General features: G+C 46.3%; 1 protein-coding gene across 2 annotated transcripts in view; it reads right to left on the reverse strand.

Annotated features, from left to right (window-relative positions):
* The window catches only part of LOC149372236 (uncharacterized), a 223121-nt gene that overhangs the window by 57533 nt on the left and 140250 nt on the right, over positions 1 to 25338 (reverse strand). For both annotated transcript variants that reach the window (XM_089586010.1, XM_089586007.1), the window contains exon 3: positions 14656 to 14741. In XM_089586010.1, coding sequence (XP_089442136.1) covers positions 14656 to 14741 — 86 coding nt within the window. The remainder of the gene's footprint in view (positions 1 to 14655; positions 14742 to 25338) is intronic.

A 25338-nucleotide genomic window follows, 5' to 3' on the forward strand; every position in this document is an offset into this window, starting at 1 on the left:
CTGAGGAGATGTATCTCCCGGTGCCTCAGACAATTTGGCCACCGTAGCAGCCTCCCATACTTCGCGTATGTTCTGGAATTACCTATTCATTCACAAGCATCAATTCACCCCTCGTTTCACTAGATGCGCTGAATTAGGTGAAACCGAAACTACCTGGAGTTTCCTAAAGCTGGCGCTGCTTCTGGAATTACCTATTCATTCACAAGCATCAATTCACCCCTCGTGTCATTAGATGCGCTGAAGTAGCTGAAACCGAAACTACCTGGAGTTTCCTAACTCTGGCACTGCTGCTGAGATCCGGTGAGAATCGACGGCCAAGGCGCATCCGCAGTAAGCACGAACCGCTGCTCTTTCATCGCACGCGGCTAATGCCACCCATTCTCTGGGGCGCTCGGCGGCAACGCTTCGCGAATCGCGGACGGCACGCGCTACCGTGTTCCCTTTCATATTGAGCTACCCTGTATGTACTTGCGTCTTGATAACATCAGGACTTGGGCGAACACGTCATACAGGAGTAAGCGCGTTCAGCTCTGGACGAGTTAAGGATGCTTGCCGCTCTCGGTCGCGTTCAGTTTAAAGGCGACGAAGAACATTAGCGATAAAGAGCGCAAACCCCTGATAACAATTGAATTGTGCTCTTTCGCAATGATTGCAGTCTTTCAAGAGGAACCTCGTCGCCTCTGGCCTGACAAACAAAATAAGGCGCGTTCCGGAGGCCTTGAACAAGGAACTTTAAATAAAAAAATAGATCAGTGCCCAGGTTTGCAGTACTATGCTTGAGGATCAGTATTTGACAAATCTTTGATGAGAAAAAACGCCTTGTATCGAAGAAAACTGTGCAGTTCCGCTTATCAGTGTCTCGGCACAGCAAAGTTGACGTTTAACTTGGGCTTGATGGTGTGTGTCCTTGTATATATCGCTCAGGAAATATTCTGACAGAGCCTTGCCATTTTTTAGAACAGTTTGTCGAGTGCTGCAACTGTGATGATCCGCCTTTTTAGGTGTTAGTACTTTGACATAAGGCTCATCTCTAACACATATCCTTATCCTTCCTGGCGACCAGTCTTTACGACGTATATACTACCGTCGTGAAACCAGTGCGGATTTCTTCAATGGCAGCATATTTTCAGGAATAAACACTTACTTAAAGGGGTGCTTGCCCGCTCATTACGAACAGAGAAGACTAAGTGCTGGTCAAGTATCCATGGCATGGTATCGTACGGTCCATCGAGCATATGTCGCTCTCTGACATAAGATAGATCGCTGCATCGTGCACGCTCAGAAAGTCTCTGCCTCGGATTACTTCTTGTGATCGTCGCTGCGAGATGATGAGCGCGGGAAAATTAGTGTGACCTTCAAGCGCCGTGTTTGAGGTGCATATTCAAGTCAGCTGCGTGGATTAGTGGGCCGCACTATGCGGTCGTTGCCTTCTTTAACTGAGTTGCGAAATGCGCACTCATCCCGTGATAGTCAGCTACTGCCTACACAAGCGTAATGGTTTATATTGCCTTCAAAGTCAACTTTTGACTAGTGCTCCGCCTTGCGGCTTATGGTCGATTACGTCCTGCAGTGTTTCTTCCAGTCTAAAAGGGCCCTTGAATTGTGGAACCATTTCCCCACGAACGAAATACCTCTGCGTGCCATTTTCGTAGCCTGCTTCGCGGCATCCACGAATACGTATCCAGTTGCTTCATTTGGTTATTGCCGCTGTGTCGTAGCGCTGGAGGCGGATCCTTTTAATCTTCATAGCGACAAAAGTTCCAGAGGTCGCTGCTTTCAGATTTCCTTTCGAAAGCTCAAGGAATATACTACGAAGGCTTCTGCCTAAGTACGGAGTAGGGGTTCGAGGCTTGACGGTAACACATCGACCGCGAGGAGTTAGCGTCACAAAGACAAGTACAAGAAAGGATCACAATAAAAGGTGCTACTAAGAATTGATTTTCTTGCGGACAAAGTCAGAGAAACACAAAGTGCCGCAAACGCATCAAACGGGTGCCCGCAGCAGTATCCGGTTGGCTGAGCTCAGGACGGCAGCAGTATCCGGAGTTCTTCACGAACTATCTCGCGGATAGCATCTTGCATGTAGTCTGCTGATCCCGGTGGCGTCCAAAAAAGTAGATCGCGTGGATAACATTCAGTATCCGGTCGTTTAGACGTGAGCGGGCGTCCAACCCCTTTTATATTAGCGAATATTTTGGGTGGCATACGCATATTCCCGTCCCAACATTTCTGTTTGACGCCTGGCATGAAGAAGTTGACCTATTTTATTCGCTTATGGCGGCCTCAGCGTGCCGGAGAGTACACATTTCCTCAACGTATGCGGTGAAGCTTTCATTGAGATGCTGCAATCGTGTCTGTACCTGCAGCTCCGCTTTCTCTGTGAAAACAGCGCAGCTAAAAATATCCAGGAGTCTCTTCTTGAAGCTTCCAAGCTCGGTAAGTAGAGTTTATGGCTTTCGTTTTACGTACGTGCTGGGAATTCTAAAGTGAAGAAGATGGTCCTCAGCTTCGTAGGTTTGTCTCGAGAGCCAACCGTTGAACAAAAGCCACGTTTCACTCATTATTCGCCGACTTTATATGGAAGTTGATCTCCACCAGATGTCACCAGTAGCGATAATTTCGCGGCAGCCAGACAGGCAGGTACGCAAAAGAAGGGCTCCAGAGCAACGAGTTGTCCAGAGTTGTTGGACGAACTCACGCCAGTAAAGGAAATCCGGCAGAGGCGATGAAGACGAGGGCATGAGGTGGTCCCTAGAATTAGAATTGCTTCAAATTTTCTTCGCGGAATACAGATGACTCAGAACTTTCCAGATAGCACATCTAAATAATCGCGAACAGTCCTGAATATCGCTCAGTCGGGAGTGCATAATGGCGATCTATATAGAACGGTCTAATAGCGTGCAGAATGCAAGCCCATACATAAAATAAATTACCCCGCATTAAGAGTACAAAATGACAGATCCATTTGCCAGCAAGATAAACAAAGGACTTTTGCTAAGGTAGCAAAAAACGAAACATCGTGGATGTAGCGCTTAATCACGTTCTCGCAAAACTTTCTGTTGTTTTCACACATTGTGGACAGCGCACTGCATGTTATATTTTCGTCTGCATGTCGCATGATATGGCGTCTGCTCGCTATTAGCGACATATTTTCTGCCATTTGTTTGATCAATGTAAGGTTCTCAGGAATGCAGATGCTGCTCACAACGTTATTCCGATGTTGATATTCTTGTTCTCTTAACTCCTTTTGAAAAGATGAACTTAGTAAGGATTAACAAAGTACTATTCCGGTAAACAAGCTCTCTTGTTTACCGCATACGTTTCTCATTCAACGTCGCTTGAGTCTTGATTAGCTGGAACGTACACAGAGTTTCCCGACCAAAGCGTCCTTAAAGGATCAGCGGGCCCACCGAACACCTGCCTTGGAGAATTAGCCGTCTGTATTTAAAGCGTAAGGATACGGCTGCATCGTAGTCGCAAGCTTCATTACTGGCGTAAGCACAAAACCGCCGTGCCTTTTTTCCGTAAAGGCCGGCTTTGGTCTGCTTCAAGGCACGCGAAATTGCGCCCACGACGCGTGAAGATGGAGACAGAGCAGTCGAGAAAACACGGCAAAGCCGATTTTGTTCTTGTTGTCTTCATCCCTCATTCTTTCCCTCTCTCCTTCATTCTTCTATACATTCCGTTGATAGAACGGCCAATAAGAAAGGGCGAGCCCGCAGGGAACCTCACCCTTCTTTCCCACCTGCTTCCCTCCTTTTCCCGCCAGCCGGCTGCATTGCGATCGACTCCGTTTGGACAGCGTTTTTCCATTTCCCTTCTCCTTCCTAACGCTCCATATTTTCCTCACCGGTATACGCTTTCCGCTTCGATAGAAAACCATGGCTGAAAGCGCCCGCTGAGAATCACTCGCTCCCCCCCTCCATCAATCCCTTTCTTTTCCATGAGGAGGCCGCAACGCGACTGACTTTTGGCGCGGATGGCGTTCGTCGCCTCTTCTAATTAAACAAGAGGGGTCACCGTGGCGCGGTCAGCGCTCGCAACGCTCGTGCTGTGTTTTCCTACCCTCGTTCTTTATGTGTTCCTTCCCTCGTGAGAAAAGGCCACAACTCGTTCTGCGCTGGCCCATTGTGCCTCGCTTCTGGAAGCAGCCAGCCACTGTCGCCGGCGTTCATTTCTCCCGTCGTCCTATTGAACGTGGCTCTATTTTGTTTTGTTTTTTTCTCTTCCCTTCTCCCAGGGGTCCTATTCTTGACCCCTCTCGCCATGGCTCCATCTTCTCGTTTACTTCACTGTCGCAGCGCTTTTCTTACAGCCTTCTTTCCGCGTGCCCGTTTGCGGTCTCGAGGACGATAAGGCATGGGAAGTTTGCCTGGCAACTTTGCAAGAGCGGCGGCAGCAGCAGCGAGCTCATTTCGAGTCGGAACCCCTTATCGTTCGAATACGCGCAGCGCCTTCTCCCCCTCCCCGGCTTCTTCTAAGACTCCGGCGCATTCCGAGGGAGATGCCCGTCTGCGTATTACTGCGAGGACCAGGGCTTTCGTTCTCCATTTTCTTTCCCTCTCACTGCAAAATGTTGGCATTCTAGGCTTTGTGGGGCTTTGCTCGAATGCTGCCGAAAAGAATTATGATCGAGCTTTGCGATACTACAGTAAATTGAAGTATATATGATTATCGCGGGCTGCAGTTTATGCCCGCTGGGTGTTTACTCTGTATATAGCGACTTATAGCCTGGACGATGTTGCTGTGTTTAGGGTCGGAAATTTATTTTCTCGATGCACGTGTGTCTATTACGGCAGCAGTTTTTTTTTTCTTTTTTTTTCGTCTCTTTGTATGCATGTGCAGGTATTCAGGGCCAGAAGAATGTCCGATAATGCTTGTTTTATAGGTTTCGAGCTTTTTTTTCTTCTTGCGTTCAGAACTGCTTTCGTCGGACACCGCAAGACCGCTTTTCTGGAAGCAGAATTTCATGGGCGAAAAAGCAAGCGCTTGTAGGAGACTGTTACTAGCGATTTAGTACTCACGGGAAATTACTTCACATTGCCTTTATCTGCACAGGCTACCGTTTAAACGAGCCCAGATTTGACTTATATGAGTCACATCTGCCGATCGGCCAACAAAGCAAGCGCTTGGCATTGCGGAAATATTTGCCATTTTCCTTTTTTGGCATTGTGTTCGCGCAACCAAGCAGCAAAAAAAAACAAAAAAAATGGTCACACTGGTTATAAGCTCGTCCAGAAGCCTGGCTGGGCGGTCCTAACGATGAATTGTGTGGGAACTCTCAAGTAGCCACATTTCTTTTTAACCAAGTTTCGTTTCAAAGCATTCTCCGCAGAGAGAGAGAGAGAGAGAGAGATAAAAAGATAGACCTTCTGAAAAAAAAAATAAAGAAGTTGAGGTTGCACACGCGAAAAGCTAGAAGCCATTCCCAGCAGAAATTTATTCCTGAACATTAAAAAAAGAGCGTTCCTTCAAAGATCGTGAAACAGCAAGGTTTTCGTCTAGATTTACCGAAAAAAAAAAAATCTTCCGCCTCAACGATATCAGTCTTTTTCTTTTTTATGTTCAAAAGTACACTTCCTGACTTTCGGAGTGCTTCAAGGCGAATATTCTCACTTCTTTCGCAGTGTCTTTTGCAGCGCAACAGAGGGACAGAGAGAAAGAAGACAATACGAAAGCGCTGCTCCTCTTGGGCTTTCCGGCTGTCTTCTATATGTCATCCCTCTGAGCTGCAAAAAGCTCTGCTAAAAACAATGAAACAACAAAGTCAGCTTAAAGTTTCGGTCAGTGGAATACAGAACAAACAAAAATCCACAAAAACTTCACAGCATTGCATAACCTTCTATTACCTCTAGTGCGCATCTTTCAGTACAACGTAATCGTCGTTCCTAAGCTCTAACGGTCCTATTCTCATTAAGCATTCTATTTGGGTAATTAAGGACGAACTACAGTACCTGTTATTTATTGGCACCAGCGAGCGCATTCCTAGGTATGCGTCAGACTTTGCCGACGAAGCTGGTCAAAACTAAAAATGATGTAAGCACAAGTGGCAATGCCAGCACCATGGCAGTGTGCTCCCTTATTTCTTGAGGTGCTACCTCAAATGGCGCAAGCCATATTGCAGCACAAGCTGAGGAAGTGTTTGTCGATTGCCTACTCATCACATGTAGATTATAACGGACTACTTCGTAGCAAAGGAGCGTGTGGCGAAAGGACGGCCAGACAGCCTTGCTTTGACCATTAAGTAGAAGCACAGACGCGAAATTCAACCGGCTCTCTTGGTGGACTACAACGCTCGCTTTTATACCTGATGAAGCCTCTTGGAAGAATGAATCGCAACATAGGAGTTGCAATTTTCTTTTAACACATTAACGTGAAGCAAAAGGAAGCATACTTCCGTTGCGAATTACTCGTCATTACCGAGTAAAAAAAAAGGAATTAAGACGAACGAAGAAGACAGAAAACAAAATCTCAAGGTTAGGGTTTCGTTTCTTCGTTCCACGTGTGCACGTTAGCCCTTGCAACAGAGCGTGGAGTCTAGAGCCCTCTATAATCATCCCTAGGAAGTAATAATGGCCTGTCAGCGTGATAAAAGAAAAAAAGATGTTTAGTTTTTCTTTTCTTTTCCTGGCTGCAGCACGAAGAGCTGAATTATTGTACGACTGCCCAGCCGCAACCCCGAACGAAATTACGCGTTCTGGTGCGAAATTCGCTCATAATTACAACGGTGTGGCTGAAACGTAGAAAGCTTGAAGAAACGAGAGGAAAGCTGTAATTAAAAAGAAAGATGTAAGAAGGATTATAGAAAATTTCCTGTTGCTACCGAAGCATAAAACTTCTGTTCCATATTTCTACTTTTTCTCTTTTTCTCAGACAGCCTCATCCGGGTTCTGAAGTCCAAAGCACAGAGTGCCAGACTAGAATTCCACTTCACTTTCAGGCGTTCAAAAAAGAGATAACGTGCAGAACTTCAAAGAGGTCCGGCCCGCATACAGTATAGGGGCCATGAAATATCAGGGGCGAGATTGACTAGAAAGTAAGTGCGCTTCGCAATTTGCCCATGGATTTGCTGTTGGCTGCCATCTTTGGCCAATCGCGTAGCAGATCTTTCATTTAAAACGCACTTTGTGAAACTGGCCACCGATCAGTAAGTCTCGATGGTACGAAGAGATAGTGTCGACTCAAAATGCAGTTTTAAACTATTCACTCGTGGGTCCCTGCCACTTTTTTATACTTCCAATCCCGGTCGCGGAGGTCGAATGTCAATGCAGGCAAATTTCTGGAGGCGCGTGTATTTGCGAGGTCGATGCACATTAAACAACACCAGCGGGTCGAATTTACGGAGCCCTTCACTACGGCGTCCCTCATAGCCTTAGTCGCTTCGGGACGTTAAATCCCCATAAACGAAACGAAACGAAACTTTTTATTTTGCAGACGAGCAAGTGTCTGTTCTAATGGAAAGTATAGTAGCTGCAGCTGCTACATCTATTCGCGTGGTTGTCGACGCCACTTATTGCGTAACTTACGATTGCGTAGACACCTTAAAATACTGGAGATGTTACGAAGCCCTGGGCTTATGTACACTGCCGCGTTATTATTCATTCCTTTGCGGTCTGGCTTCCTGTTTGCACGGTTAATAAAACAACACGGCTGCGGCGCACCGTGCCCGGTCGTCGCTCTCAGCGCACGTTTTCGTCAGCCTTCAGCGGATGCTCTTATTAATGATCATCGAATATGTATGCCGCACGTAACGGAGCCTGCGGGCTTGACGTGCGATGTGTGCTGTGGGGCCGGCTGGAGGCCAATGCATGCCTTGTATACTTAATGCGCCACTTCTCGCGGACGTCCCGGGTTGTTACGCACTCACTACGGCTCGCGCGACCGTGACAGCGGCCTGTGCTAGCGATGGCAGAGATGCGCTGAGCTGGGGTTAAACTGACTTGATGCTAGCGTATATAGGGTCACGCAGCATACTATTACCGTGTCCTTCGAGTTCAGCTGGGAATCAGTAAGTTTGGCGACGTCATACGATGCCTCCCACGGGAGTCGGTAAAGCATGAACGTAAGTATTTTTGTAGTCTTACATAACCTACAGAGGGTTGCCTAAAATGTGAAGGCCAGGGAACAAAATGCTGCAACAAGGCTGAGTTGTTGGAGAGAGAGAGAGAGCAAACCTTTATTAACCAATAATGGAGTGTGAGCCGGTTCAGATGGTGAATACCGGCATATTCGTGGCCCGCGTCCGTAGTCCGGGTTGCCGCAATATTCCGCCGCTTTGCGAGCCCGGCGTGCGAGGCCAGCTTGAGCCTTCGCACTCGAGCACGCGTGGTGGAAGGTCTCCTAAGCCTCTTTAGTGGGGGTGAGTGGGGATTAAAGTTGACAATTCTGCAACTAGCTAAAGTTCAAGGCCGTGAACCGCCATTCGTACGGCCCGCCAACCGTACAGCGTCGGCAGGTGCCGTTTATTTCTTACTTAAAAGGGGCTCTATCAAACCTAGGATACGCTGCCAGGAGCTTGATCGTTCATTACTTTGTTGCGCAAGATACATTGCGTAGCTATTGAACAGTTTTTCTCATATACTCTTAAAGATCGAAAAAATGTGACGCGAAAAACAGACAAGGCAACCAACCAAATTTTACGCACCATACTCGTATTCAGTTTCGCTCCCTTTTTGGACACTTCAAATAATTTTAGCAGTGTGTTTACTTCAGTCTTGTAGGGCAGTAAGAAGAGGTATTTTTACTACTGTATCGGTCGATGAATAGTTTTTAGTCTAGATTTCAGACCCTGGAAAGCTTTAACTACCCGTAACTAACGCTGGTTGGTTAAAAAGCAACTGCTGTATTGTTTCTCTCCACCGCTGGTGGTCATCCTGACTCTTTGGATGAACTACAGTTGATATAGTTATTGAGAGGTATGCAAGTAATAATAAACCCGTGGTTTCTAATAACTACCAATATGAGCAGTCTAAAAGAGAAGAAAGCACCGGAAGTCACATTCGCATGAACCATTGTATGTGAATGCACGTTCCTACATAAGCATGCGCATGTTGTCGTTCGTGCCTGCGCCTACTGTTCTTTCGGCTTTGTTGTGCTCTTGCGATGCTTCTTTCGAGATGCAACATCAACAGGAAAAAAACACCTGCGCTAATTACTTCTTTTTGTTTGCCACAAAAAAGCTCTTACTTCGCACTGGTCAAATACCTCCCTTGCTCCTTTGCGCAGAACACGCGACCACACGAATAAATTTTCAGGCAGCAACCAAAATGATGACTTCTTGTTAACGTCGATCAGAGATCAGTATTCAAGCTGTGATCATACATGCCTCAATATATTGCTTCCGGAAAAAAAGTCATTACACTGCCTTGTGACTCATGATCGAAACGTGTCTACATGAAATCAGAACATGACTGCAGGAAACTGAAGACGCAAATGGAGCAATTTTCTTGTTTTCAAATTTCGCAGTTAAAAACATTTGTTGGCTTTGCCACTGCATCGATTTATTTTAAACGTACAGATGCTAACTTCGGGTCTCTGCAGCCGCTCTGTGCCTCTGACTGCCATGTGAGTGGTATGGTTTGACCTGAAAATAAAAGTACAATGGAGTACGCGTAAACCCAACTACGCCGAGGTTGTTGCGATGCGCGGAGCATCTGCAGAGAGTACGGGCTTTGGGAAGGCTTTATTTGACGCGTCTCGCGAGAGAAACTAAAAACGAAGGCTCCGAGGTGCAAAATTTATGGACGAGCGGACCGCTTCTGTTTTGCGTTCCTTATTCTTCCACATTCCGAAACTTTCCGTTGATACGCGCAAAGTTCGGTTTGAATAAAGCAAGAACAAAAAAGAACAGAGTTGCGAGTGCGTGCACCAAGAAACTCGTCGTGCCTACGGCATGGGCGGAAGCTTGTCTTTTTAATCTTGCAGCTTGCTCGTGGCCTCGAACAGGAAACGTACTCGATCAGGAAACCTGTCACGCTTCTCCGAGCCTGGTTTTCGCGGGGTGAGTTCAAGCGCAGTTTCTCGCTACCGTCGCGCTGGCTATAGCTCCACGTTTTATTGATCGTCTGTGGAACTGCGGGAGCGGCAAGGAAGACGAGAGGGAAGGAATAAACCGGGTGGGTAGGGGAGGGTGCTGAGGGAAAGGGGAGGGACAGGAGGTGGGGAGGGTAGGTGGGAGTGGACAGAACGGCACATGCTCGGCATGTTTCGCCCACTATCAGGGCGTTCGATCTTTCCACGCGAGAGTAACGGGCTCAAGAGGCCGCGAGTCTTGGAGATTACTTAGGGAAAGTCCTAAACGCAGACACCTAGAGGCACGCCCAAGGATAGGATGCAATTCTCGAAGCGTGACGTCATTTACTGACTGAGCGGATCGGGCAAGAGAGTCACTGCCAGTTACGGTTAGTGAATAAAGTTACAGTTGAAGCTCGTTATAACGAAGTTGAAGGGGCCTGGCGATTACTTCTTCATAGCCGTAGCTTCGTTGCAGCCCGTGTTGACCGAGCTTCCAAGGGTAATCGTCATTCTTTCGTTATATCAAATATTTTGTTATAAAACATTTTGTTATAGCGAGGTTCGACGGTACGTTTATTTCTGTTTTCTGTCGACGGGGCGCCGTGTTTGTAGTAAAAAGGGGTGCTTTGTTAGGCTCCACACGAAGGGTTATAACTGCCCCAGCGATTGCTTTTTTCTCTCGCCCACCGCAGCGGCTCAGTGGCTAGCTGGGGATTTCGACTACTGAGACCAAATTCGTGGGTAGAACCTCGGCAGAGGACACGGAGACCTTCGTACGTCAAAACCCATTACAGTAATGTTTATAAGACGATGTTTTTTTTCAACCCATTCAGTTTGTTCGCGTCATGATACTGTTTTATTTTGAAAGCTTGAAAGGAGTTTACACATCTGTAATAATGATTTAGAGAACAAATACTTACGCGACTGTATAAAGATCTGAATGAAATTCAGCCATCTTTCAGACAAGTTACTCGAAGAAGTGAAGCTTTCGCGAGCCACAATAGCAATGCCAGGCGGTTCTTGAAGCAAGGCTGTCACTGACTGCACCTTTCGGGACCACATCAATACGAACATTTCAGGCTTCTAGGAGCACATGTCCTGTGGTGAAAACATTTTACTGGAGACGGGATACGAAAAGACCCAAGTTCTGCTGTTCCTACTCATACTAAAGCACCCTACAAACGGTCCAAATTAATGTGGCACTCTCTAAAAAGAGTATGCCTCAGAGCCCAGATTTTCACTTCTACAAAATATTCCTATACTTGGTCTTCATTATAGACAGCCAAATGGTCTTGCTGTATGTAACATAGAAACACAAGTTTATCAATAAAGGTATGCAAGTATGGACATTGTAGTAGCTATTTGTACACCTCAGGAAGCCCACTTCTATCTTTAAATACGCCAGAATCTATTGTTCCTGTATCGCTTTGCTAGCTATTGGCTCTGACTTCTGACAACTCTTAATTTACAGAAAAAAAAGAGCCGCTTGAACCATTTTATAGCTCTTTTCAGATCCGTTATTTTTGTAGGCTCAAGCCGCCTATCAAAGCAATTGGACACGCTGCACCAGAAATATCCAAATTTGCAAGATGGAAAGCATGTCACATTGTCTCCGGAACAGCTTTTATACTTTCTTTGGGACGTTGCAACACCTTTATTTGTTCTGAGAATAAAAAAGTAACAAGCATACAGAAACTACTCCTTTTTTTCTTCTGTCATTTTCCTCATAGAGCGCGCACACAAATCACATGAATAAATCGGTATTTCGCAAGGAAAGGCAGGGCGAAATCCTAAATCCCCTTTCAATTCAACGCCCCAGCGGCTGATATTGCGTTGGCCGTCACTTGAAACTCACAGTGTGGGTGCCGCTTGCGCAGAAATTGAATCTCGGAGGACACTGAGTGAGGAGACAAGAATCGATGCGCACTACCGATGGTCTTACTTCGAGGCAAATATCGCCAGCTTCCTCTCCCTCTTGCACCGCCTGTACAGAACGTCATCTTGCGTAGGGAAGGGCGAGAACCGCACCGGCTGGTTTGACTAGCACTACCGACTTGAGCCGTTTGGTACTTGGTTCGAATAAATGGAAACCAGTGAATAGCAGAAAACAGGCTCTCGTAAGAGCAAAGCCAGAAAACGAAAATTAGTGCCTGTGAATAACAATGAAAGATGAATATGGAAGAAAGGAGGTGATGCAGTGCAAACATACACACAGAAGTACCAGAGAAAATAACATTAAATACCATTACAAATCAATGCCCATCAACGTAGGAGCTTTATCTGAGTACTGAAATTTGAAAGCGTGCATTCGTTGCTTCCATTTTTCAAGCTCTTTGCGTGCGCATTTATTACATTCACGAAGAGTTAATTTCATTTGGTTTTATAAATGCTGTAAGAAGCTCCATGGGGTCAAAATGCGACGTCATTCGGCCATTGTGGTAGGGATTTGACGTCACTAGACCGGAAAATTTCCGTTGGCTGGAGGGAAGCTCCATTGCTAATCGTTGGAAGGAACTGACGTCACTGCTAGTGCTATCGCATTGCCAACATAAAATGAAATTATTTGCTTATTGTTTATTGTAGTGAAGGATCCGGAAATTTCGACCACCTGGGGTTCTTCACCATGCACTTACATCACACAGTACACGGGCCTCTAGAATTTCGCCTCCACCAAATTTCGACCGCCGTGGTCTGGATTTAACCCGCGTTTTTGGGGTCAGCAACCGAGCACCATAACCACTGAGCCACCGCGGCGGCAAAAAATGAAATTGGGTATCCATGTATACGTTTCCTCACATTTGTACTCTCCTATAGGCCTGGACGCATTATTTGAGACGGAAGGCTGTTAGCACGACGATATCCGTAATTTGGCTACAAGGGTTTTTATTGCGACAACGCAAGAAAAAAAAACGTAAAAAACGGACGGCGAAGTTCATATTTTCCTACCGCCGTCAAAAGTAAAATCGTTATCTGCCAAAAGGACCAGGTAATCGTCTACATATCTAAAAACATGGACTATACAATCCGTGTCAAGTCCTTCACTCAAGGAGCGTGAAGGACGTTTTTAGATATGCAGACGATTACCTGGTCCTTTTGGCAGATAACGATTTTACTTTTGACGAAGCAGTAGCCGATGTTTTAGGTACGCTTGGTCGGAATAGCATGGGTCTCACCTTCACACACGAACTGCCTAGCAGTAATAACAAATTAAAGTTTTTATATCTCACCCTAACCTTTCACCCTTCACACGTTTGCTGGCAGTACTGTCCACGCGCAAAGAAAGATTTGTTGCCTTTCTATTCGAACCATTATAAGACCGTTAAGAGGGCTATCGCTTCCCAGTGCTTATCTTCCGCACTAAAGAAGTCTTGCCACCATGCCATGCACGCAAGCTTTGCTTCCCAGGTGTCCAGGCTGCAGAAATCAGGGTTCCCGGCTTCCCTGGTTCTCTCCGTGGCGCAGTCCTTGCTGAAAAAGCTGACGGCCAGCAAGGAAAACAACCGACCTCATGATAAAAAGCAGGCAAGGCCGGAAGTTGTACCTTACGTACACCACACTTCTCATAACCTCAAGAAGGTGGGCAATAAGTATGGCGTCGATGTGGTATTTTCAGCGCCGCGGAAACTCGCTGGAATGTGTTCACGCATTGGAAGAAAAAAAGTACAAGAGTGCACCATCAGACACCGAATGCCACATGTTGGCTGCAAGAAAGCAGTAGTCTACGAGTTCCCGCTCACATGCGGCAAGGTGTACGTAGGACAAACCGGTCGTTGTCTTAATGAGCGCCTGCTTGAACACAAGAATTCATTAAACAAGAGAGGACATCTTCCAGACCACTGCCAAGCCTGCTCGAAAGAGAAGCGCGTAGCCTGCAAGCCTCGACTATCTGATTGCAAAGTGCTATTGAAAAGCCGAGATAGGACAGAGCGTGAGCTTGTGGAAGCCTTCTATATCAAGAAGCGAGGTGATAGTAGTATTAGTGACACATCAGTTGTTCTTCGCCACAGTGAAAAGCTGTTTCTTTATGCGTATCTGTGATAGGTGATTGTCTGCGATCAAGAGCATGGATGAGGGCAAAGGCTATTAAAACGTTCTTCCCTGAATAAATCCTGTTGAAAGTGCAGCGCTCGTCCTGTTCCCTTCCTCGTCCGTGTCCCCGTTTTGCGCTCTCATGTCTTTCACGAATATGCAACAAGCCCAGCTTCAAGTACTTCTTAGATTCCATAATATTATTGTGCGAAGAAAGAATGCGTGTGGGCGATCTTATCGTTTACGGGATGTTGGTAATTTCAGCAGGAGGACATCCGAAATATAGGCTTCCACACTCCCTTCGCGAACATTATAAGCAGGAGGAAATAGGGTAATGTCAGGAGCAGCATTAACACTGCGTTGGGTTTGCGCACGTCACACGTCTATATTGTGTTTGCAGTTGTCCATATTTTTTTTTACTTTTTTTTTTCAGTCGGCTATGGAAAAGTCCCCGGTTAGGCAAGAGCCTATCAGGCGTTTCCGTTCCTCGCCTGTAGAATGATAGCTATGCAAAGAAAAAGAGCCGTAGGCAACTGAAAAGCAGCGCAGTAGAAAGAAGGAACGAGGGAGACACAGCAGAAAGTAAGGTGCGGGGAAGCTGAGCAAACTCACCGCCCACAGTCCCAGAAGGAGGACCACGGAGGACACAGCACAGGCGGCAGACAGCAGCACCATCAGCAGCGAGAACGTGAGAAGCACTGCAGATAAGAACAAATAATACACAAATGAAACAGTAAACAAACAAGTTTAAGATGAAACAGCAAGAAAGACGAAGGAAAATGTGAAAGGGTGTCCCGGTTAACAACGGGAGCAGCTCCCATGAGACGAGCACACAAAACACAGTGCGGATATCTCGTACCGCGCTTGTTTTGCCCCAAAGTCAAACAGGTGTGACGAAGTACACAAGGAGACACCGAGAAAAAAAAACTGACAGTCAAAAAGGAAGCTAAACCCAACACGATGGGGTAGGAAGGCCTGTTGTTTGCGTTGCTCCCGAAATTTTTCATGTCTCCAAGAACACACGTCAGGGTGTTTGTTGCGAGTGGCTTGCGGCTGGGTGTTGCAGCTCGACTGATAGTTGCGCTCCAGGGCTTGTTCTTCGGTTACATTCACATTCTTTCTTTCGTTCCGCCGATAGAGAAACACCGCTGCTCGTCGTGTTTACTGTTTCTTACTACTGGAGTTTGTGCTACACATTCTTGTTGCCTTACTCAAAACGGCTGCATTTAGGTAGTTGCGTAAGCCGTCTAGTTTGTCTGGATCTGCAATCCTCGCGCAGGTCATCACTATGATTAATTAAGGAATGTTAGAACGTTCGCCGACTTTGCTGTTTCTTGCGCGCCTCTCTCAGCGTTCGTTACTTTTGCGAAGCTTCTGCATTTTCGCGTAGTATCGTTGGAGAGGATTGATATCTTTTTTTTTTCTTTAGTTTCAGATAATGCGACGAAGTCGAGTAAACACCGCGGACTACATGTAAACAGGCGCAGGCGGTCAGCAACGGTAAGACACGAAGGTTGTTATTCTTTTTTTTGCGGATGTGAAAAAAAAAGGAGAAGCACTGGCTGCTGAAGAGAACCAACGAGTAAGAAGGGTTGACATACATTCAGGAAAATTGTCTTCTGCCGTACACACTGGAACTGACATAAAAACAAAAAACTGCATGCCGCGAAAGCCGCACCGACAACGTTGCCTAGAAACTCCACACGATGTTTTATTAAGCTATTTCACAAACCTTTACGAGCAACCTGTAACATGGCTCATGCCGAACGGAACGTTTGACAAATATCAGCTTACATCTACGAGACCGTTTTTATTCACTTTCTTATATTTCCAAGGATTCGTTCTGTCTAGACCCATTTTTTTCTCGCATTACCTATTTGGTTTTTCTTCGTTCTTTCTAGCGTTCTTTCTAATTCTTCTAGCATTCACACTTTGAACTTGTATTTCATGTATTGGTTGCTGTTATAATCTTTATAACAGGATTTTTTTGTTGTTGTTGTTGCTTTTGTTGTTATTTCTTAAAGCCGCATTGATTTTCTGCACACGCTGGTGATTGTGTGTCTGTCTGTCGTCTTTTTTTTTCTCTCTCTCTCTCTTTTATTTTCTCAGAATTGCCGTCGCATGCTACTGCCTACTTGTTGTACAGGGGGGTGGGAACCTTGTCAAGCGATAACCGCTTTTATTCCCATCCCCTTCAACACTGTATGGTGATGGAAATAAATCATTATTATTATATTATTATTCGTTTCCCCTGTTTCTTTGGCTTGCTGAGCACAAACAAGAAAGACGTCTTTGAAGCGTATGCCGTCACTTGTATTTGTCTTTCTTGCATCTGTGCTCCTCCACATTGCTTTGTCCCTAATGAGACATGCAATGTAACGTGGCTTCTTGCAATCCTTTGTTTTTAAAATATTACTTTAACTTGAAATGGTCGTGCTTCTTTACTCTTCTTTGACCCGATTCTCGCTATTGAAACTCCGCACTGAATTGCTTGCAAAAACAGTTGAGGAGGAATAACAACTTTTATTTTGTTTTTGACTCCTCAATGGCGGGCAGTGAGCAGCGCTGGGTGTATTATATCAAACTGCGCCTGAAGAAACTTTTTTCAGAAAAATATAGCTAACAAATGTAAGGAACGCACCACTCCCCATGAAACTCTGGAAACCTACTTCCGCGTTCTTGAACTACAACTGGCTGCAGATATTTTGTTTTTATTTGCGTTCGGGTGCTTTGTGAACCGCGTGGAAATATAAAGGGCAAAACTGAGAGGCACGACAGCTATACGTATAGGGCTTGTTATGTTCTGAAAGCGCTCCGAGCGGCATTCCTTCTGTCATATATCGAAAGAACTCTGCCGAGGGCGTTTTCTTCTTCAATTACAGGAGCGCAATTCGAGCAACCGGGGCCACTTTTTTTTGCGCATTTATCGTCCAGCCCTCTCATTTCTGAGAAACTGACTGTCTCAGCTCGAGTGTAGCTGTTCTTTAGGTTCCGCGTAAATGCGAACCATATCCGTAAATCCTTCGCCGTTTATTCTCCGCAACATCCGTCGTCTGTTCTCCGGAACATCCGTCGTCTGGAACGCGTTACCCTCGTCTACACTTTGCGCTTGATAACGAAGCAATGCGGTTTTAAAGGAAAAATATGCAGCTGCCTTTCAAATAATATAAATAAATTAAATAATATTTCCAACCAGACAGATTTTTGCGGAATGTTTTCGTTTGAATATGTCATCGTGTCCTGCCTCCATGCCAAAGATGAATTTTAAACATCTACTTTGGAATTGATAACGATTCATGTCCTGAAGTTTAACTGAAAACTAATGTCGTGGGAATGCCCGGAACTTAAACATCTGAAACTTGTGTTTTTACAGCTGTATAACGCCCTTTAAAGACAATGTCGAAATGGTGTCGGATGCTCTTGATGCTTGCCTTTACAATACCTGCGCAACCGTTCTCTGCGCATTCACCTCTCTGCGATGACCATTAGAGTCACACTGCCAAGTAGATGTCATCCCTATTATTAGCGGCGACAATACGAAGGTTGACGGATGTCTGTTTCTTTTTAAGCGTATTGCCCGTAGTAGTATTGATTGACCAAGCTATGGGTTCTGCTCATGAACATTCATCTGTTTTTCTAATGCAGGATTGTTTTAATCAGCATCGTTTCTGATTTGTTTAAGTGCTTACTTCGTCAAAACTGCGTTCGCATTATTTATGCACTACCAACTAGTCCGAAGCTCTGGTATGTTCACCTCATATTAAGCTACGCAAGTAAAGAAATGGAATGATTTATGTTTCATACTGACATGATCAGATAAAGCGATGCGTTAGTGATGACACTGCAAATACCAATAGGAGCGATCCATTAACATTAATGACAGGTGCTCTAGCACCAGCACAACAACAGATGGTAGGTGCCGCGCTTGCGGGGAAGTCCGTATGGTGCGACGTTCTAGTACGGCGAAGCGTTGTATAGGAAGTGGTTCCATGCTGCAGCATAAAACGTCGAAAACAACTCTTTTAACAATGCGTTTCGTTGAAGGTATCCCGCAGCACTTTCGTTCAGCGTAGTCAGCGATGAGCTGCAATTTCCTACAAATTTTCAGATTTAAAAACCTCTCCACCGTATACATTTAATTTTCGGTTTCTGAAATGGAATTGAAAGCAACGCTCTCGGCCAATTTAAGACGAGGGTTAGGGTTCTCAGCCCAAAGATTTTCACCACGTGCCCATGGGTCCACAAATAGGGGCCCCTAAGAGAAAATCAAGGCTTGTAAGCACTATTGAAGGCTCAAAATAAACAGTTGAATCCTAAAGAAAAAAATCCTCAAAAAAAAAACAGTTGAAGACTAAATTTTCGAGATTGTCGCCGACTTTCACCAAACCGCTCAGTTTGGCGAATGGTTATCCTAAACAGGGCAGCAGCTTTGGTCCCAGTCCTTGTCCTAAACCTTTTATAAGATTACGTAATAAAAGTAAAAATGCGTGTATGCTCTGGGCATTTCTGCGCCAAGTTTCCCATTCAAGCAGCATGCTCCCGTGAATTAGGGGCGAGGGCATTTCGCAGGATTCCGTGCTACAGATGAACGACGGCGTGCCTTTTAATACGCCGATCGCAGAACCTGAAAGCCACGCTTTGAATTTTATTGCGAAGAGATTCTCAATTGAAATACGAGCATCTGCGGACGGCGGAAGATTCCTGTATGAAAATGCTCAACCACAGCGAACGCCCGAGTTGCTGCGCAGATATTCTCAATAGAGCAGCATCATATGCGGAAGCTTGAAGCGAGTGAGAAAGATCACTGCTGCCTGAATTGGAAACCATTTCGGTTCAAGCTTCTGCTCAGACTTTCTCTCGCGGATTGGAGCAGTTGGTTCGTGGTCTGATCATTTTCGAATTTTGCGATATAAAGAGAAGACACGAGAAGCACTTGGAGTTTCGCAGCGGCAGGGATGTTTTCCATCTGACAAAAACGGCAATTTAAATACAATGTTTTCTCGCATTAATGTTTTACTTTTTTACTTTCGCTAAAACTTTCTTGGTTTGAAATTTCCGCTTTCAATCCTTCCCTGTCTTGTTATTGCTTCTGTTCGCAGTTAGCGCTGTGTATTAAGAGCATCTAGAAGTTTTTTGCTTCGCTTTTATGAATACTTTTTGGCATCGTCAGCAATCTTTCACGGGCTCTTTGAGCTGCGAATAGATAGCTCTGAAAGCAACATCATTCGTACCCATTAAAATATTATACTGATTCAGTCAATTGCGGTTATTTTTCAATCTGCGATAGATCAGTGGCTGTAACGTTCGGCTTCTTAACCCAAAGTCACGAAACAGAGTCACGGACATAGTGGATGCGTTTTGGTGGATGTGAAATGGAAAGATGCTCGTGTGTGTGTGATGTCAGTGCGGCCTTAAGAAGCCCAAGTCGTCTTAATTATTCCGGAGTCTTTCACTGCAGAGCGTTTTGTATGAGGTTTATATTACGTATCACGGCCTCTCCGCCGTCTTGTACGCTCTCTAGGCAACTTATGTTCGCCATTTTTTCCTTGACTCTTACAACCCTTGCAATTTTCGGAGCAGCATGCCATTTGCTGTACAATAAAATGAATGTTCATACGTACTGGCCTGGTTTCAGGAACGGTGGGTAGAGTGCGTAATGTAGACAGGGTAACAAAAGTACTCAGCATAGTGTGAGTGGTCGAGTTACAGTGTACGAGTGCTTCACAGGTAGAAAACAAGATGACTGAGCGCGCTTCGTCAATTGTGGCGGTTTACTCGATAGCGAAGTGCACAGGAGAGGAAAAGCCGCGGAGATGATGGAATGACATCATAAACCGTTTGATAAGAGCTGCAACTTTTTTTAGGCCAGAGTTATCCACTGTTATTAATTCATTAATTCTTTAATTCATTAATTCATTTCATCGAAAAGTCCGGGCGTTTTGTTTTTCTTTTCATCCCTCCATACAAATTCAAAGCTAAGCAACGCTTTTTGACTTAAACCTGGATGCAGCTTGGTCGTCCGCTGGTCTGCTGCACGTTTTGTTTCATTTCCACACAAGTCCAAGATGGTTGCCAAGGTTCAGTTTTGAGCTTTAATTTCTTACATTTAATTCTTAATTTCTTACAGCGTACATTTAGCTGGATAAGTTGTTTAAATGCGTCGAAAAAGTACGTAAGAACCCACATTACTTTTGCAATATAATATATCTAAAATATATGTCGAAATCAATGCTGTGTAATCCCATTTTCTTCTTAATTACGCCTCCATCGCATTTAGCACCTTTTTTAGTGGCATGAAGGCCTCTCGGAGTTAATTTTATTCGTTTCAAGTCTCGCTTGACATTTCTGGTAATGGGATTCCTCGCGCATGTTCTGACCAGCTCTGAGGGCTTGCTCATATTAGAGCACTTCGTTTTTAGGTTGCGCATACCCGTACATAATTTCATTCATTTAACGAAATCAATGTAGAAACGCCTTTGTAGCTTTCAAGCAAAGTGCAGCTGAATTGGAGAAAACTGCATTTACACAGCCCTTTGGGATTTAATTTCACCCGCGGAAAAGTTCCTGTTTGAGCTTGATTGACGTTGCAGCTCTTTTTATTCCAGACATTGAAACAGAAGTTAAATGCCACGTATTCTAATTTCCGTCGCAAAAGCTACTTCTTTTCGAAAGGGGCGGAATAGATACTGTTAGGATCATACAAAGTGGTTTTGATTTATCGTGACGTCTGTGTGCCAGTGCGTTGAAGTGTGCCAAACTTGTATCCTACCTTTTGTCTGGTTTGATTCAATTCATGAAATGATGCGGGGAGGAAAAAAGGGGAGGAAAAAATTGACGTTTATTCTTTTTTTTATATTTTATCAATCGTGAGAAAAGAGAAAAACAACTCCGAAAATTTTCACCTTCTCTAGAGCGAAGAAATTACTGAAACAGCTACATAAAACGTCCCACCACCCCCCTCACATCAGCAGTCACACTCCCGGCTTACATGACACAGCCGTCTTCAATGGTAGGCACATCAAGTGAGTGTTTCCGAGCATGACATTATACGTCAACAACGGATAACGCACTGACCCCGAAAAAAAGTTTCTGGTGCAACTATCGTTCTAAGGCGCGAAATGCGTGAGCGGCTGCTGTGGCTTGGCCCGTGTGCTCGGTAAATGTGGTGCTAGGATTTTCTTCCTCTTTACGCATCTAGGTACACAGCTCATTCATGTTATCTTGGGATAATTTCCGTCACGTAAAAAGAGTCAGGCAAACGGGAAGCTGCTCGCTCTACCAAGCAAATGAGACGGTGCGCCGAAGCACGTATGAGTGCCCATTCGCACTCGGACTCGTGCCACCGCGGTAGACGATTCCGTCCCCGAGGGAACGTATGCTCTTTTTGAATTGTTTATGCCGGAGAACCTGTGGCCGGAGCTGTAGCCGTTGCTGTGGCAACATGAAAAGTTGTTACGACGAGGACTTAAAGAGATAGGGAACAAAAAATATTTCGCAGAGATTTCTGGCCCAAATGGTTGCTTTGGCTCTGAGAGTGACCTAAGCAACGTTCTTTTGAAAAAGATACGGGTAAAAATTAGTTATTTTAATGAATATTTCTCACATCGCCGCACGTAACGGCCGCCTATGAAAGCCCTCACGGTACGGGATGTGACTGTGAAGCTTTACCCGCAGCAGGCTATCATCAGCATGGACCGCACAAAAGTGAACGCGTTTGGCGTGCTTTTGCTTCATTGTGCAGTTCATTTCGTTCAGCTTGCTCATATGAACGCTTCAAGATTCTCTGCATGCATCTCGCGATTACTTTCCTGATTCAGTCAGAATTGATCGGATATCCCCGGGTCAGGGGTGACGGCGAAACAAAAAAGCTAAATTTCGCAGAGATGGTATACAAACAGCATCATCTCGCGTACCAAAGGAACGAGCGAACGGTGATTCCTGAACTGTGCACTGTCAAGTCAGCTTGCCTACGGTGCTTCTGAGGGTAGGCGTGACGTCATGTCCGCCTGCTCGCAGGCAGGCGCGCGCTGAGTGTCGCACGGCCGCCACTAACACAACGTTCAAAATACAGCCATCCACACAAAAATAACGAGAATGATGAATGTACCCTTGGATAATCGGATCTTACTAATGCAAATCTGTCAACATCAGCAAATAAAGAAGAACATTCCACTGTGCTTTGCTTGATTTTGATGTCTGTTAGTTTCTTTTGATACGTAAGCCTGTACTCTAGCTTGTTTTGTGTCGTATTGCTTTCTAATCATGTGAAGAGCTCGAAACATTCACGCTAGTTATCTCATGAGTCATGATTATCGATCCTCTTGCTCTAGATTCTTCCAGTCATACCTGTCTCACCCACACTTTATGCTTGACCGTGCCTCACTTGGAAGCGACTAGACGAGACAAAAGTTTCGCACCAAAAACAATTCGCACACTAAGCAAAAAGTTTTTTCTCGGCTGCTGGGTCATAAACGTACGTCACTTATCTTAGCGTGGGTTCTGTCGCATAAAAATGATGTAATAGCTTTTGAAAAAACCGAAGACAGACCATAAAGTTGATGCTTTCCGTTAAACAGTACCATGGACACTTCTACTACTCTTGACGGACAAAACTCATTCTCTTAGTCGTAAATTTAACGGTGCCTTTCGAGGCGATGATAAGTTTTGTCGTTGCAGTGAAGGATACACTGTGCACACTTTACGATCAGCTTAAGACGCGTAGGAGACCTGGTAACTGACGTCAAGGAACGCGGCAGCCATATTGATGCGGGTAGACGACGACGACAAAGAGCGATGGCACGAGTGCGCAGAGTAGAAGACGACAACGAAGTTCGGACTGTGTTCTCGGTGGTGCCGCTCGCAGCTGTTCTTGTCTATTTGTAAATATCTGTAAATATATTCTTTCCCGCAACATATTTGGTGGAGGTGCGGATTTCCCCTACGTCTACCGACGACGGAGCTCCGCAGCGGCCGCCAGTTGCCTTCACTCATGACCCAAGACGCCGCCCAGTAAACGTCAGCCCCGGCCATGACATCACTCGTTCTTTCTCCCCCTCGTGACCCTGGGACATTTTCTGGTACCGACAACACTGACGTCGACGACTGGATCAACATGTACGAGCGAGTGAGTACCTACAACCGCTGGGATCCGACCCTTATGCTCGCAAATGTAATATTCTATCTAAAAGACACCGCCCGGGTCTGGTATGAGACGCACGAAGACCATCTGACCAGCTGGGACGTGTGCAAAGAGAAACTCCGCGAATTGTTCGGACGGCCGCTCGGCCGAACGCTTGCCGCTAAGAAGGACCTCGCCTCCCGAGCTCAAACATCTACGGAGTCCTATGTGTCGTACATTCAAGATGTGCTGGCCCTCTGTCACAAAGTCGACGCCAACATGCCCGAGTCTGACAAAGTCGGCCACGTGTTGAAGGGAATCGCCGACGATGCCTTCAACTTGCTCGTATACAAGAACTGCACTACAGTCGACGGAATTATTAAGGAATGTCGACGCTTCGAGGAAGCCAAAAGCAGGCGTATTAGCCAGCCGTACACACGCCTCCCTAACACGGCTGCGACTTCTTCATGTGAAGACCTGCGACACCGGGAAACTCCAGCGCCCTCAGAAAATGTGACCCGCATCATCCGACGCGAGCTCGAAGCTATGTCCCCTGCCCCCCAGCATCTACATGATGGCGACACCCGCTTACCTACCATCTCTCTGGTACAAGCTGTCGTCCGCCAAGAGCTTGCCAACCTTGGTTTCCAGCCCGTCAGCCCTGTACGGTCACCGTCACCACCACCCGAAATCACTGCGATTGCTCCTGGACGACCTTCGTACTTCACTCCACGTCGCCGAAACCCTAACGACTGGCGAACAACCGACGACAGGCCCATTTGTTTCCATTGCCACCGCATTGGCCACATCTCCCGCCACTGTCGAAATTATTGGTCCCGTCGCAGCACATACCGTCCTCTCAGCTCCCACCGCGACGACGAACAGCCCAGCCACTACACGCCCCCTCCAGCCCAGCACAGTGCTACAGTCGACGGCCAGATTCCCCGCTCCAGCCGCTCCCCGTCCCCCCTGCGTCGCCAGTCTCGTTCGCCCCAACGCCGTCGCCCCTCTCCTGGCCCCTACGGACGCTCGCAAGCGGAAAACTAGACGCTGCAGTGTCTGGAGGTGATGCTGCAGTACAGCCCCAGTCCCAAAATCCTCGATTAGCCCTTCGCGCACACCATAATTTGCTCGCCATTCATGTCGATGGAGTGCCTGTGAGAGCCCTGATCGATACAGGCGCGCACGTATCCGTCATGAGTTCAGCCCTACGACGCCGCCTCCGAAAAGTACTGACCCCTGCACCCAAAGCCGTTCTCCGCGTTGCCAACGGCGGAACTGCTCATGTTGCTGGACTATGCACAGCCCGTGTGACCATATCCGGCCGCCATACGTCCGTTCTGTTCTCTGTTCTGGACCAGTGCCCTCATGAAGTCATTCTTGGCCTCGACTTCCTGTCTGAGCATTCAGCCCTCATTGACTGCGCCACTAATGTCGTTCAGCTTGACCTTCCTCTTTCTGCTGAGTCGCCGTCCCCAGTTATACACCGTCTTTGTGCTGTCGACTTTGTCCGTCTACCGCCTCAAGCCGCAACTTACATTTCTTCCTCATCTTTTCCCCCTGTACCTGATGGTCACTACGTAGTCACTCCGGAACTTGACGTCGCCCTGACGCGCAGCATTGCGCTTCCACACATTGTATTTACAATGTCGGCCAACCGAGCGTGCCTTCCGGTCCTGAACTTCGGTTCATCCATCCAACCGCTCCCGCAAGGTATCTCACTCGCCACGCTGTGCCCTGCTGCCGAATGTGTGATATCAGTGGTGGACAGCTGCTTGCCTTCCACTCAGCAATGCCGGTTGCCTGCGGCCCCATCTACAGCGAACCCAACGGACGACTACGCCGACATGATCGCTTCTGACCTACCGCCGATGCAAGCTCGCGATCTTAGGTGCCTCTTATCATCTTTCCGCGACATATTCGACTTTGATAGCCGTGTTTTGGCTCGGACCTCTTTGGTGACGCATCACATAAACACCGGTGATTCCGCTCCTCTCCGCAGATGTCCGTACCGAGTGTCCAGCGCCGAACGCACCGTCATAAATCAAGAGGTGGACAAGATGCTCGCAAAAGACATCATCGAGCCCTCGTCAAGTCCTTGGGCTTCACCAGTCGTCCTGGTGAAAAAGAAGGATGGCAGCTGGCGCTTTTGCGTTGATTATCGACACCTCAACCGC

Source organism: Amblyomma mixtum, chromosome 1 (assembly GCF_055824585.1).
Source record: "Amblyomma mixtum isolate Tamu chromosome 1, ASM5582458v1, whole genome shotgun sequence".
NCBI lineage: Eukaryota > Metazoa > Arthropoda > Arachnida > Ixodida > Ixodidae > Amblyomma > Amblyomma mixtum.